We start from the raw sequence: 15,577 nt of genomic DNA on the forward strand, positions 1-15,577 counted from the left end.
TCAAAATCTCCTCCAGGCAAAATAATCTCTCTTTTTCCCTCTTTTCAGTGCAACAGCAAAACTCTGTTTAGTATAATTTGCTTCCCCTTCTTCCTCTCTGAAATTCCAGAGGTGGGTTGACACTGTGAAATGACACTGCACAGTGAGAAAGATAGGTTGTGACTTTTGGAGGTAGGGGTGGGTTTGTAAGGGGGGTGGGGATTATGTTTAGGGGTGCTCCTCTCTTCACTGAAACCCTATACAGGATGAGATGAAACTCTTCCTGTGAGCCACCAGAGGGGAAAAATGTTACTGCTGTACAAATGTCATCCTGTTGATCCTATTTTCTGTCTTCTCTGGAATAACATCAACTTTACATACATTCATTGCTTGAAATTCTGTCATTCCTATATTTTTTTTCTGGATAATTAGTTGTATATGCTAATTGTGGAACTCAGACATGCATAGGCCTGTCATTAGCAGCTGCAGCCTGCTTTGATGTTTTGCACACAGGTAGCACATAAAGCGTTACTCTCTCACACATGCTAATTCCAAGTTCAGCCATAAAAATGTTTAATGAGTTTTCACGCTTTCAAAGTCAGCTCCAACATCTGGTCCTGCTCCTCTGTGCCCACAGAGATGGACAGGTGATGTTTCTGTGGGAGCTTCAGTGTTTACTCTACATTTGTTGTTGAAATACTGGTCGCATGTTTTGTTTGAGGAGGTCATTTTTCAGTTTTGTTCAAAGTTTACGTCCAGTGCCACGCTGTCAAAGATGGCTCTGAACGAGGATTTGAAAACTGCAATGAAATTGCCTTCAGATGAGGAGGAAGTCTGGAGTTAAACACTGTAGTTGAGCTCAACAATACAGGCCTGTGATTATTTTGCCAGACATTCACGACAGGAGAAACCTTTCAGCTGGCCAAACTATGGTTATATTTCATTTTGTTTATGTAGGGTTTATAGAAGGGTCAAAAGAAATCCAGTGTGGACATACAGATGTGATGTTACTTTGAGCTTTTTTGTGCAGAGTTTGGAATGGACACACAGCAACAATTAAGATGAACCCGAACTCATATTCTTGAATCCACATTCAGTAAAACCTAAATGCTAATACAGGCAAAGGCCGTGAAGACGGAAGAGGTTTGGTTGCTGGAAGCAGGCAGCAGTCACCACAAGTATGCAGTGCTGAGCAGTGGTGTAGGCACAACTATGTAATATCTGTTAACACAGAAACAAATATTCAGATAACCTCAGTAACCTCATCATTATGATCTGCTCTAACCTCAACCACAGTCTTTAGTTATTTAGCCTTTACTAGCGCTAAGTATATCTTTACTGTGCCATGACCATGAACTTTCTGTATGTTTTACAAGTCGTTTTGTGTTGTTAACTGTAATCAAACTAACTTTGGGTAGTTTTGTTGGCCACATGGTTCCTTGTTGTTTGTCCATGTGGGCAACATAGTTGTTTGAGTCACTTTAGATTGTAGTTATATACAGTATAATTTTAAGACATTTGGAATCTAACGACCAATCAATCTTATGTTGCCAAAGTTTGCTCCAAGTGTTGTAAATACTACTTGGGTTGATGAATGCATATGATGAACATGAATATCACTTTAGTGGTTTGAGAGGAAAACCTGTTCCTAAACTGCAAAAAACCAACAAAAAACTCATTTCACATCAAATATTTTGATTTATCATTGTAGGAAAAGCATATGGCTCTGTTCTATCTATCTACCATCATGACAGTTTGAGGGTGTGCCAACCTGCACACTACCAGGACCCTGAAACGGGAACATCATTCACTGTTTTATTTATACCCGTGCTTACTGTGAAATGTCAAAATATCCTATGTTAGCAGGAGCAGCATGCATTTTTAAGTTAATTCAATCATTTGGAAAAGTTTTCACTAGAGCAAACTTTTATTACATAGAGCTATAGTGGTGGACACTGGTGATTTATGTAGGAGCAACAATAGTCTGAATTCTTCCAAGACAAACATGGGGTTAATATTAGTTTACAATATATACTATGAAGTGAGATGGAATGCTAGTCCAGGGAAGAAATATGAGCTGTATTCTTGCAGAACAATGGCTTGTTGTGTAATATCTTTACAGCGTCTGACTCTACCCAGTGTTTTCACATTAAACAAAAATGTAATTGATTGTTTATAATACAGTGTATGACATTATGTACAATCACTGTTTTCTATAAATATTTCTATAATTACAGAGCGTTGAGTAATTTGACATATCTGGCAATCCTGTGATTTACCTCTGTGCTGCACAGTAACAAACATACATGCAAGCGCATTTCCTCATCTGTCCCATTTATAGTCTGCAACCTGACTCTATATGACTGACATCTCAAGCATGTGGGTCATGCAAGCAGCATAGTATACAATCAGGCTGTTGGTGCTGTTATGTTGGCTGCGTGGGTGCAATGCTGGGGTAAGTATCTGCTGCAGGAGCCTAGACTCATGTGGCCTTGGTTAAGCCATTATTGTCAAAGCAACAGCACCCTCATCTGTCCAGGAGAGGCTCTTTCAGACTTTGGCTCCAGCTGTCCTCAAACAGGATTTCTGTGCAGTCTAGTGGCTTTTGGGCTTCTGTTAGCAAGTATGAACTTTCAAAAATGATTCACACTATGTTAATTATTTTAAATTACTGAAAAACACATGGATTGATAGATTAACAATAGCTAAGTAATCATGCTGTTTATGCTGTTGGTGATACAGAAAAATCTCACTTTTAAGATTTTACAAAAGCCCGACATGAAAAAATTACTTCGTACTAGCACATACTCAGATTTAGAGTTGTCTTGGTGCCTAGTACAAATTAATTCTCCTTTAAAGACAACAATGAGATGAGAGTATGTCTTTACTGTTCTTTTCTCATTTTTCGTCAACATTTTTGTACCAGGAGGGGGAGAAATTACACAGTTGCAATTGACAGCACATATAAAGAGCCTCGGGACAGAATAAACCATGTGTTACTATAAATGTTTGCATATAAGTGAGATTTAGTTCTTAAGGAGAAAATTTAATGTAGATGTTTCTTTTAATATGTAGAGAAGGAAAGGGGATTTCCTTATTGACTATCCATATAACATAATTTTTTTTTGTTTGTTTATTTTACAGTAATCTTTTCTTATTGTAATTTGCGATTTAATGGGCTTTGCACAGATCAGAACAGGAATCTCAGCTGTTTGTAAACTGAATTTCACCAGGAGCTCTGTTTTATTAAGTGCTTTGTCTCTTTTCTGTCACCAGAGGTCCCTCTCTGTCTGCATATATATTAAATTGGCTGAAGTTACCCACATCATATCCTGAATGAGAACACAGGTTGAGGCATATTACAAAGAGAGTTGACAATTGGTCAGCAGGTTTTCTTTCTTGTTTGGTGTAGATATTAGCATGCAGTACTAAACAGAAAGGTTAGCTTTAGCATTTTTATTAGTACATATGTTGGATTAATACTTATGTTTGGCTTTTTCCATGTACCGTCTTTTGTTGTTGTTGTATTTCCTTATGTTGTAAAACTGGCTGCAAGCTGACAGCACTTTATAGAAGCATTGCCACCCTTCAGGAAGTGTGCCCCCCCCCCACACTTCCTAGAATTCACTCAGGCAATACTCTCCTCTCACTTAAATTGGCCCAAGCTTACAGACATGAGTCGATAAAACTGTAATTAGATAATGCATTCGTTACTCCAGACTCCAACAGCATTTTTAACCCCTTCACCTGCAGGATGCATACTTTTTTCTCTTTTTTTTGGACATCAGTCTCCTATACTGGGGACACATTTGCATCCGCTCACGGTGGCCCTTGGCACATTGAGCAAGAATTTTACTATAAAAGGAGAGACAAGGCTGTTGAAGAGTTATTTTGAAAGCGATGTGTGCACAACCACATCCTGCCTTGTGTGGGAGATGATGAGCAACCAATGCACTGCAGAAAGTATTGACTGCTGTAAAAATGGACCACTGCTCATTAAAGATATTGTGATACTCTATTTGAGGTAATGTGTTTAAATGCGTTTGAAGACTGCTGTCTAGATTTGAGCAAAGTCTGTGTAACAGTCACGTTTGAAACATTGCCACACTAAAAAAAAAAAAGATTAACTGAACAAAATACTGGCTTAAAAGCTTCAATATCATGCTCACCTTTTTTGTGCCACTTTTGACAATTTGGGAGGACATAAGACCAAATAAGTTATTACAATGTTGCATTTGACCTTGTACAGGTGCTTTCTTGTATGAACATAGAAATACACCAGACTTTGAAGAAATGATAATAGTCACATACTACATGGTAGCTTAAGACAGAAAAAAACTACCATTCTGCAACTTTCTGATATTTGTATTTTCTACATTCAGTGTTCAAAAGATGCTCATCTTGGATTTTTCATGTTGGTACTCAGAGTTGTAATTTTATAGCTGTGACCTCTTTGTGACCCAACACAATCCTCTGTAATCCAGGTAGATCTTACACGTCCAGGTGCTCCTCCTTGAACATCTGCTGCCCACAGATTATACAATGACAGGCTGCTGCTAAATGGGGTTGACAAAGTGTGACCTGAGAGACAGACCTTGGGGGATTCAGGCTGTCTGCGAGATCACACATGCACACACACATATACACACACACACACAGGTTAAATGTACAGCTTTGGCCTCAGCAGAACTACCCCATTCTCCTTGCATTAATAATGCAGCATCCAGACATAGTTGTGCCATGCTGTGAGGGTGACTTCATGGGGAAGCACCAGACATCTCATGAGGGTTGATGTGTGGCTTCCAATTATTTATTAATGGGCTTGCCCAGCCAGAGACCATATAGCAGCCTATTAAATCTGTTACTGTCTCAAACAAAGCTTTCATGCTGACAGCTCTGCTGTAGAGCTGAGGATGCTGCTTTACAGAAGCAACAGTGAAGTACGTCAGTTGCTATGCCAGAGTCTTACCACAGTCTTCCTGCATTAGAGGAGGAGACATAGCCTTTGGCTACTGCATTAAAGCTGATATTTCAATTTGGCCAGTCTAAGTGATGAATTACTACAATATGTTCTTGTGAGTCCTCCTCCTTAGTGATCCTGATCCCACACACAACTACATATACACATTATCTAAAGATGCTTTTTTATATTTTTGTATATTTCTTTAAATCTTTGGTGAATGTAAGGGGAACTTCCTCTCTGCACTTCCCTTCCACATGACTATATCTAAATCCATAACAGCCTCTTTTATTGAGCTCTTGTTCAGATGAGGTTGTGCTTTAAAATCTCCCTTACGAAATATTAGTTTTCCTAAGGTCCAATCTTTTAGGACTTTTTAGGACTTTTTAGGACCTTTGTTTTTTTTTAGGTGTAATACAAAATATATGACTTCATGCATCTGTAGTATGGACATGTGTTTTTCCCATGCTGCTATCATCAAAATACAATTAAAGGAACATGTTACTGTGACAGTGAAGACTCTTGTCAAAGTGATATGGAGCAGCAGTTTGCTTGTCTTTGATGTTTGTAGGGGTTCAGATCGCCATTTAACCTTTTAAAGTGGCAAGACCCTAAAGGTCAGAGCTTACTTTATTCTTCTTAACCGGGGCGTTTCATGCTGGGTATAATTACAAAACTATGCAACCTAGAAGAGAACCTACATCACTTTAGTGCAATGCTCATGCATTGCATGCCTAACAGGATAAGGCATGCTGTAGTATCACTTTTAACTCTCGCCGTTTCTGTGCACTAGAGCTTTAATGTCCCTGCTCTATTGCAGGGATTATAGGCTCCCAACAATACATTTAAACATGGCTGCACTGTTATTACAGACTTGTGTGGTTATCAACAAAAGTCTATGAAAATGAAAGCAGGCAGATTTAATTTCCTGTTCCTAGTTAGAATTGGCTTTGTGGTTATTGCTGCAAGAAAATATGAAATACAGGGATATAAAAGTAAGTAGCTACATTGTTTGTGATTGTATACTGTCTTAATAAAGTATAACTGGACTATATGCACAGTTTGTTTTGGTATTTACACACATACATACTGTGAATGCAGGCTTCAACAATTACCTTACATGTTGTAACATTACTGTAACATGCACATTGTGCTTGATCCATATTTACAGAGATCAGCAGACAGGAATGAGGACTGTATGTTACAACTACAGGTATCTCTGTCAGCATGCACAGTAGGAAGTGGAACTAGCCTGTGACAAAAGGAAGAGAGTAAACGTCATGAATAGCAGAAGTCGGAAGCTGCAGTTCAAAAACTTTGTCTCGATGGCTTCAACAGACCCACTTTGAGCTGTACACACACACACACCTATCCAAGCGCTTATCCACATTAATTAAGGGGAGATTAAACCATTCTCAGACCAAATCTGGATGCCATAGCTTTATTTGCTTTGTTTCACAACAAGCATTATAGAGTATTGCTGCCATGGGTGCAGAACTCAGATGTAACTGAAGTCTATGTGCTTTCATGATATTATCACAAATATAAGCATTTGCAAAGGATCAACATTTAAATGCATGCATTTGGCCAATAAACATCACATCTAGTTGAGACATGCTGTATCTGGCCTGGACTGTGGGAGCACTGATAGCTACAGTAAGCACATTCCTCAGACGGTTTTCATCATGTTGTCTGAATCCACCTCCAGGTTTAGGGGTGTTTCTATCAGAAGAGCTATCTTTCAGTTCAGTTTACTTTAGATCATAATGTTCAATGAAAGATTTCAGAAAAAAACAAATCTTAAATCATTAATACAGCTATCACCCGGAATACATACGTACTTGTACAATACAATACAAAAAAACAAAACAGATGCAAATAGATTATTGTAATCTCACAAGTAAAATATGTGCAGCATTTGGTATGCTTTCCTCCAACTTGTGCACTCTGTACAAAATGTTCTTGCATCACTGCCTGACATTTCAGTCAATAATGCTGATGATCATGTGACAAGTACTGTAAAATATTGGCACGCACACTACATGACATCATTGTAAGTCTCAGCTTCTTTTTTAAAATACCTTTTAATATATGAACAGCAGTTTTTATACCAGTCATTTATCGCATGTAAAAATTTACTAAAAATTTTTTGTGCTGGAGTACTTTATACCATCTGTTATTGAAAAGTTTCTCTTCTCCATCTTAGAACTGCAGATTCAATCACGATGAAGCAGATCAGAGTAACCATGATGATACTGTGTGTTAATCCACCTGCACAGTTGACTGAACAGCAGAGTTTTGCTCATACAGTAGGGCACTGCAGTTTTTTAACCACTTCCTGTTGCACACTTTGACTTCATAACAGCCGAGCGAATAGGTTATGTGAAATTCAAAAACAAGCTTCTGCAACGTACAATATGACTGCACATTGCACAAGGGGAGGTGTGAGCCAAATTTAGGGAATGATAACACTTTCTGGTTAACACTGGTGTAAAATTTCACTAAGGAATGATAGTAATGTTGTTTTCTGCCATCTGAAGTGTTATTGCCAGTATCCAATACAAATACATCAAAAATTAAAAATGGAATATTATATATATTATGTAAGAGCCCAGAACAATATTATATATCAATTCAGAGAATTGTCAATTGTGTACAGACAGACAAACATCACTCTGACTGCGCAAGTGGGAGGATGAGAAGTTGACAAATGGTGGAGCTCTAAGGGATTTGTCAAGAGCAGTCAGATGAACTATACAAGACAAAAGACTTAGATTGGATTGGAGTGGTTGATGTATCAATGCCCTGTCTTACTATTAATGGCATATATCAGAAAGCTAACAGGTAAAAACACAAAAACTAGATAGTTATTTTATTTTTTCCTGTAATTGTTTGAAGGCAGAAGTCTAACTATAAACACGGTGTACCGGTCACTGCTGCAAACTCAACTTTACTCTGAACCTGTACTCTCAAGAGGAAGTCTATTCATTTCCTGCAAGGCGCACGACCCTAAGCATCTGGCCGACTGAACTTGGGACTGTGACAAAGTACGAACCACATAAACGAATGTGGTAAATAAAGTTTTGGTCAAAAAAAGACACCACACAAAGGACAGCTAGGCAAGATAAAAGCAGTGAAAGTAAGAAAAGGTGTGGTGTCATCTCATCTCTTTTTTTTTTACGTGCCTGTTGGCCTTATAACTGCGTGTCCTCATAGAGGTCATGTTCTTTTATCTATATGGGGCTATGAGAACCATATTGCCAAGTGGAAGGACTACTTACTCAGAGTCTGAGGCAGAAGGACAAACCCTGCAGCAAATTTCTACACATACACTTCTCTGTTTGCATTTCTAAAAAAAAAAAAAAAGGTTAAAGTCAAAGAAAATTTTCCGCAGTATGAACTAATGTTAAGATATTAATTAAGATATTAAGAAAACATACCCAAACATGCAGCTGTCACTTTGCTGAATGATATATCACTTAAACACAGATCTCATGTGTCTATTTCCCTCTAAATCTTGGCTATAGAGGTCAAATATTTCCTTCAACCAATCTGTCAAATACATGGTGTGTCAGACAGCTTGTCTGAGCTCTGCATTTTCTCCCAACCTAAGACACTGACTTCTAGTGCTTACATCACATGATTACTGCCACACAATCCCTATGTCCCCCCTTTACACACATGCACACTGGAATCTCACCTCACACATACTCCTCTCACTTCCTGTCTTTTTGTGAATACACTTGCTTAAACCATCACCTTGTTCTCAGTATTTTGCATGCGCGGTGAATAGCATGTAACATAGTGAATTCTTCCTGCTTTTACTTATATACTGTAAGTACATGTAGACATTGGTGCTGAGGGGAGGGTTTGAGTTGCCACGCTCTCAGCTGGTGGGCTAATGTGCACACCAGGGTGATTCTCTTGCAGCTGAAAGGTTGCATGCACATGTCACATTGAATCACACTGCACTGCGTCTCCGTCGGTGCACTAAGGACACATCTGCCTAGTTAGCTAAGATGCAAAAATGTAGTACACCAAGCTAAAAAAGTAGTATGCTCTTTCTTCTTGGAACTTTTCTCACTTGCTAATATGTTGACCTCTCTACTTTGACATGGCAATTGTTGTGAATGAATCAAAAAATGAGTGCGTTTGCATAATTTAGCTGCAATGTCCTACGCAATATGTTCTCTCCCAGAGTTACATAATTGTCAGTGTAGAGAAAGGTTTGGATAAACATTGAAACTATTATTAAGGGAGATAACACTTATAACAAATTTAATTGATTAGGAAAATGAACAAATAAATTAAATAGGATTTGTTGTTACCTCTTTTTTTGTTTGATAGCTAGTCAAAGATTTCTCAAGTAGATGGTGTTATGCTTGAGAAATTTGGATCGTTATCCTGAATACAGCCCTGCCTGCAGGGTAGTTTTAACTTCCTCTTGTTGCAGTTCTTAGATGCAGTTTGTCTGTATTTGGTATGTGTTGTCATACTTTTCATGACCACTGGATAGCATTTTCAATAACCTTGCTGTTCTTTTTATAACCAATATACCGCTGGCAAAGGAATACTGCTGAGTGCCAAAATGCTTAAACAGCTGACATATACTGCAAATTGGCATTTTGATCGTTAACCAGTGACTGTGATTGTAATGGGGCTACATGCCTCTAGATTTAAATGCTACTCTGGGGGAGATTAAATTATTTTCGCTTTCACCCTGTATAGTTTTATGCTCGTCTCATTGTATCTTATTACTTTAAGAACACAGACCTCCCTCTGCTTTTAAACTGTTGAGAAAATATGTGATGAGGTGATATAATTCACATTGTTTGCTTCTCCCTCAGTCAGGCAGTTTCACATAATGACCCAAATGCCTCTTGGACTGCCAGCCTTACTAAATGCAAAGTGCATTCACTACTGAGTAGGATTTTGCTGTTTTTTTACTCTAACTACAGGTTAGCAGCCTTTAGAGAACAAGAAACAGGTCAGGCAACTCTTTGTATTTACTCTGCATTTTTATTTACCCAGTCAAGGAGATTTTAAATAGCTTTATTCAGTTTGGAATATACTTAATTTGATCCCTTTCAAAATCTGCACATGGATAACTTTTTCATTTTTGTTTGATATATAGATAGATAGAATTTGCTACAAGTCTCAAGTGTGGCACAAGGCAGATCTCTGGGAATTTCTTTGTCACACATGGCAACCATTGTGGTGTGTCACTCGATTGGCCAGCTCACACCCTCAGCTTTTGTGTCTACCTATCACACAATAGCAGCACTGCTTTTTCCCACCATGGGTATGATAATGAAGACAAAGATGAATTGTTCTTTCCTTGGTGCACTCTGAATAAAGCACATAAAGACACGGAGCCTCCCTCTACAGATGAATTAAGGTTTTTGTCCCAGCTGCAGCTATTTTTTATCATACATATACATACTGATGAAAAAGTACAACTCTTGTGTGAATCAATCAGATTGACGGATTTTATCTTAAATAATATTTAACACCACAAACCCATGTAAGTGCTTTTTCTGCACAAGAACTGTGTTACAGATTGATATTTTGGTTCAGAATTTTGGTATGTGTTGACAGTATTAAGTTAACAGATTGATAAAATGCTTTTCTTCTCAATATTTTTGATTCAGTTTCACAAACAAACAAACAAACAAACAAACAAACAAACAAACAAACACACATAACACATTGGTTAAGATGCATACATTGATCAGTAACATTTGTGCCATGAGGCAAACCTAAAGAATGCAAAGCTGTGCCTATACTTGAAAAAACATGCGTTGACTGGTAGAACATTTTTCCCAGAGGGGATTTATCTGTCACTGTGAAGCAAACCAGCAGGGGATAGTTCACTGGGGAGTTGGGTTTCTCTTGTTTTACTTCTCAAAGCTGCTTTTTTTGGTAGTTGAACACATTTCCCGCAACATTCCATGTTTTTTGCAGTTTAATTACAAATGTAGCTGACTGATAAAATAATTAGTAATGTTACAGGTATTGTGGCTAATGGCATAGATATACAGAAATAAAAGAACACTGTCAAGAGAGACGTAGAGACACAAGCACATTTCTGAAATCACTCTCCCTCGCACTGATGTACTGATTCAAGTCAGGCATTGCATTGACATCAATAGGCTACAGTGAAATAATTGAAATAACTGGAGAGCAACAACATTGTAGTCTCTCTGATCATGTGCAAAATAAAGGGAAAGCTAAAATCTCCTGTCTGCTGCCATGGAAACAGAGAGCAAGAAAGATGGACTGCGCATTCAGGTTTTTCAGCTGAACACTCAGAGATGAGTTTCACTGTGCTGCTGCTAGCAGCTGTGAGATCCCTTCACTTCCTCTGACATGTAATAATAATAACATGTATGAACAAGCCTGGTTTTGGCCCTCATGTGTTTCAGGGTTTGATTTTACACAATTTGCTGCGAACATGTTGTTGTGTTTATTTAAGTTTTATGGTATTTTCTATATTATGTGGGTTTTATAATAAGATACTGATTGGTAGTACATTTATTTGCATTAGCAAAGCAGATTCTGTTCCTTAGACAGGAGCCCACATGTATTTACAGGCCACATATCGCTGAGTGTTTCTCATATGTTGAAACAGACTCCAGTGTCACACAAAGAATACTGTTATTTAACCCTTGACTGAATACTGAAACTGAAATAGATATTAATTATCAAGTTTACCATCAAATATCATAGTATGTTTTACAGCCAGGATTATTTGATATTATGGAGGATCCTGTCATGAATGCACTTAATAGTACATTGTGTTTACAAGTTGCACCTGAGCCACTGAATCGAAACAGCATACAATGTGCCTGTTGATTTACAGTATAATCCCCTTTTGGGGCTGCAGCAGTCCTCTCAAAGCACATTACGTATGTAGCCATAGGCAGTCTCAGAGGCATCTGTGTTCTTCATAGTGGGCAGGAGTCAGCCTGTGACACAGCCAGTCCAGAGAGCGCCCGTCACAACACTGGCAGATGGCCTCTTGGTGCCTCGGGCCAAGTTCACCACAATCAGCCCTTAGTGTCATTTCAGCACCATTTGTATCCCTTTTCATGGATGGTCATCAGTTCTTGAGTGGGTTGATACAAGCAACATCAGTAGGAATGAAGTAACGCTGTTTATAATATATATATTTACATAAATGATCTGCTCCCTGCCCAAAGGTGATCAGATTTGATCTTTCCAACATGTATTTGCTTGAAGTGCCCTCGAGCAATATGCTTAACCCTGGAGATACCTTCACATTGTAAGATTGTCCATGGCTAAATTTGAAAAAATAAAAAATTTAACAAAGTGTGACTAATGTGCTCCCAAAGTCACACATTGTAATAAGACACTGAGGAGCTGTTGTGTGACCAGACTGCTCATAAGGATCGTAGAGTAGCCTACTTGTGGGGGTTGGAGGGGGGACTGGCATCACAGCTGTGTGTAGGTTTATAGATTATGTGGCCTTTTGGTGCATCCTAAAATTACCAAATGAAAATAAACAAACTTGCCTCCTTTTTTCCCATCCTAAAAATAACATTAGGTTAAATGCAGCCTCATGGGAAAGAGGATGAATTTGAACTTGTGCCAATCCCTCAGCAGATCCTATTGTTGCTGTTACAGCACAGCTGCTATGGTCTATAGACACATTGCAGTTACGTAATCTTGCTCCCTCCCTCTCTCTCTCTCCCCACATGAGATACAGCTGTCGTCCCTGTGCAGCAGAATGAGGTAGTGCAGGTTCTCTTTTTTTCAATAGTTTGTCTTTCTGTGACAGCCTCCAAAGAGTGCAGCTTCCTCACTGTTGTGTGCCCATTGAAAGGGTTGAAGAAGGGCAAAGCATTTGTTATCCCATAGCATGCTCAGACTCAATTCAGTACTGATCATATCTGCTATTCTGTGTTCAGTCATGTCTTCCTGTCAATTAGTTCACATTCTGATCTATCTTATATGTAAAATTTAGCAATATTTTTTTTCCTCAATTAGTTTTTTATGAAGCTTCATAGTAAAAACCTCTTGAGAAAACAGAAGCTTAACTTGTGTATGAATCTGCAGTGTCACTCAATAGCTAAAGCTACAAAGCACACATGGCCTTAGGGTAGCCTGATCGAGTCAACCTCATTAAAAAGTTCAGGTATAGCCTGTGTGATCAGGGTGTCAGGAGACACTAATGACAGCAAACCAGAAATGCTCACCGCTGTCTTTTCATGTTTTTCTAACAACCTGCCTCACAGCGCCTCATTTATTTAAAAGTAATGCCACAACACTGCAGCTGTCTGTTCTAATCTAACAAGTTGATTCATTTATCCAAAACAATAAGACTGAAACACACACACCACCCTAATCCTACACCTGAGATACATTTGATGTGACCCGTCTTGTGAGGCAGGAGAAATTTTTCATTACCTCTAAAGCAGTGTTGCAGTGTGAAGCTGCTGTAGCTACAGCTGAAGGGCAGAGTGGGGAGGGACTGGGGATGTGTTCCTGCTCAGGGCTGGGCTGAACATTGACCTGGAACAGCTGCAAAGAAGAAATATCTGAGTGTGCTACACAGGATTGTAAGGCTGGTTGGTTAGGAAAGCATTAGGATAATGAGGTTTGCCCAAGGAGTCAGTTTAAGTATATTTTGAAACTTATAGGATTTGTTCAGCCATGCCCTTTCCAGGATGCTAGATGTGCTTAATATTCACTTGAGTACAGTGACTCAAGACTCTTTTTTGGCAAGTCCATTCTAAATCCAGTGTTGATGTCTATAAAGGGCCACAGGTCCCTTTACATAGTTTGATTTTTAGATGTACCATGCTGTAATTTTTAACTTTTAATCCATATCCCATGAAGACACTCCAGCTTTTGGCTATGGAAGCATTGAAAGCAGTCTGTCCAGCTGGCTTTTCAGATCAGTTTGTGACTACACATGCAAGCAGCAACACCTAACAATTGCTCCCATGCTGTTCAAGAGTGAGACTTTAAAATGCCAGTTATTCTCAAGTGGTTCCTAAAAGGGTGGGGCACAAGTACAATTTACCCAATCCTACACTAAAAACCACAGAGGCACTCTGACAATTTACATTTTTTTTTATTTTGCATATTCAACAAACGTGTGCATTCCAGATTTACAAAAAAGACACAGTTTGCATTGTTAGCATTCACAAGTGGCCAGAGTAGGGCAACAGGTCAAAGTGTAGGTCCCTTAAGTTGTTTCATGGCACACCTGCTCTTCAACTCCACAGCAACAGATGCCAGGAACCCATGCTGACATCAAGCCATTTACTGTACAAAAAAGGGGTGTATAGGCAAGTGATGGTTGTATAGCCATTGTTTGTCAATTAGTACTGCAACTTGACTTCATGTTGGAACAGGAAAAAAAGAAAAAAAAAAAGGCAGGGCTTGTGGAATGTATGGTGTGCAGGAGGACTGGTCTTCATGGTGAGGTCTTCTCCTGTTCGATGGCTGCAAGAGAAGAGACAGATCTGTTGGACATTTCAGCACTTTAAGTGTTACAATATATTCTGAATTTGTTTATAAAAACACCTACTTTCTTTGGTTGGCAATGTGTTCTTCTCTTGAGTCTCCGTCTTCTTCAGCTTGGTCTTGTCGAAGGTTGTGACTTCTGTGATGTCTGGTTTATCAGCCATGTTTCCAGAGGCGCTGTTAAAAAATAAAAATAAATAATCCAATAAATCTTTGTAGCCATGTTTGAATCAGAACACCTGTACAAGTGGGCAGCCAATTACGAGGGCTGATGTGACTGTTTCGCCATTTACAGTGTTATTATACAAAAACGGGAACTATGACTGAGACCAGTAGTGAGATGTAGGCAATAGATACACCGCTTGTGCATGTGATTTGAGGAAAGCTTTGTGTCAGTTGGAGAACATGTGCAGCTGAGGGACCACCGCCCTTTTAAGCCATTTAGACGTGTAGACTGCCTTCAGCCATGCCTAACCTCCTCGGAACAATAAACCTGCGACTCTTTAAAAAGGAAGTAGGGCACATAAAGCTGCATCTTTAAGTTTAGCATAAGACAAATACCCATTTACATGTCGTAGTGCCCGTTTGGCCGCATAGACCACGCCACAGTGTAGCGTTACGCCCTTATGCAATTTCTTCTCGTAACATTTTTTTAAATTAGGTCACAAGTCCGTGTTTTCTGGACATATAATTGTGCAAAAGACACTATTTAATGAGCCAGGACATTGTGAGACGACGACAGGGAACGTAATTAGCTCGTAAACCCCCACTACAACATCCAACACAAAAGAGCAAAAAACAAAAGGCTAAAAAAACATACATGGACACAGTCAAATTAACATGAAAACACACTCACCGGGATCTGGTCAGACAAATAACTGAACACACGTCGAGCTGTGGATGAGCAGAGTGATGTACGCAGCCTCGAGCTGACTATAAATACTGCGCAGTATGCAAATAATCCTCTGACGTCACGTCCACTGTTCCTAAATCCTGTTTTTTACAAACTTGTTTCTGCTAATTGGAGTCATAAAAATATATATTTAAAAAAAAAAAAACAAATCAAAACACTGACTATACCTTAACCAAACTGCAATGTAAAGCTTGCTCATTTAATTTGAGCAACTGCGTTTGCGACCAGCT

At 38.9% G+C, this 15,577-nt stretch overlaps 1 protein-coding gene across 1 annotated transcript; it reads right to left on the bottom strand.

The window, feature by feature from the left end:
- Window positions 1-14,020: 14,020 nt before the first annotated feature.
- Window positions 14,021-15,430, bottom strand: tmsb4x (thymosin beta 4 X-linked). Its single transcript, XM_062431272.1, has 3 exons — window positions 15,291-15,430; window positions 14,499-14,611; window positions 14,021-14,413 (listed from the first exon to the last, which is right to left on the bottom strand). The coding sequence occupies exons 2-3, from the start codon at window positions 14,596-14,598 to the stop codon at window positions 14,385-14,387; spliced, it is 129 nt and encodes a 42-aa protein (XP_062287256.1). The 5' UTR covers window positions 14,599-14,611; window positions 15,291-15,430; the 3' UTR covers window positions 14,021-14,384.
- Between the last annotated feature and the right edge of the window lie 147 nt (window positions 15,431-15,577).

The sequence above is a fragment of the Scomber scombrus genome, chromosome 13 (assembly GCF_963691925.1).
Source record: "Scomber scombrus chromosome 13, fScoSco1.1, whole genome shotgun sequence".
Lineage (NCBI taxonomy): Eukaryota > Metazoa > Chordata > Actinopteri > Scombriformes > Scombridae > Scomber > Scomber scombrus.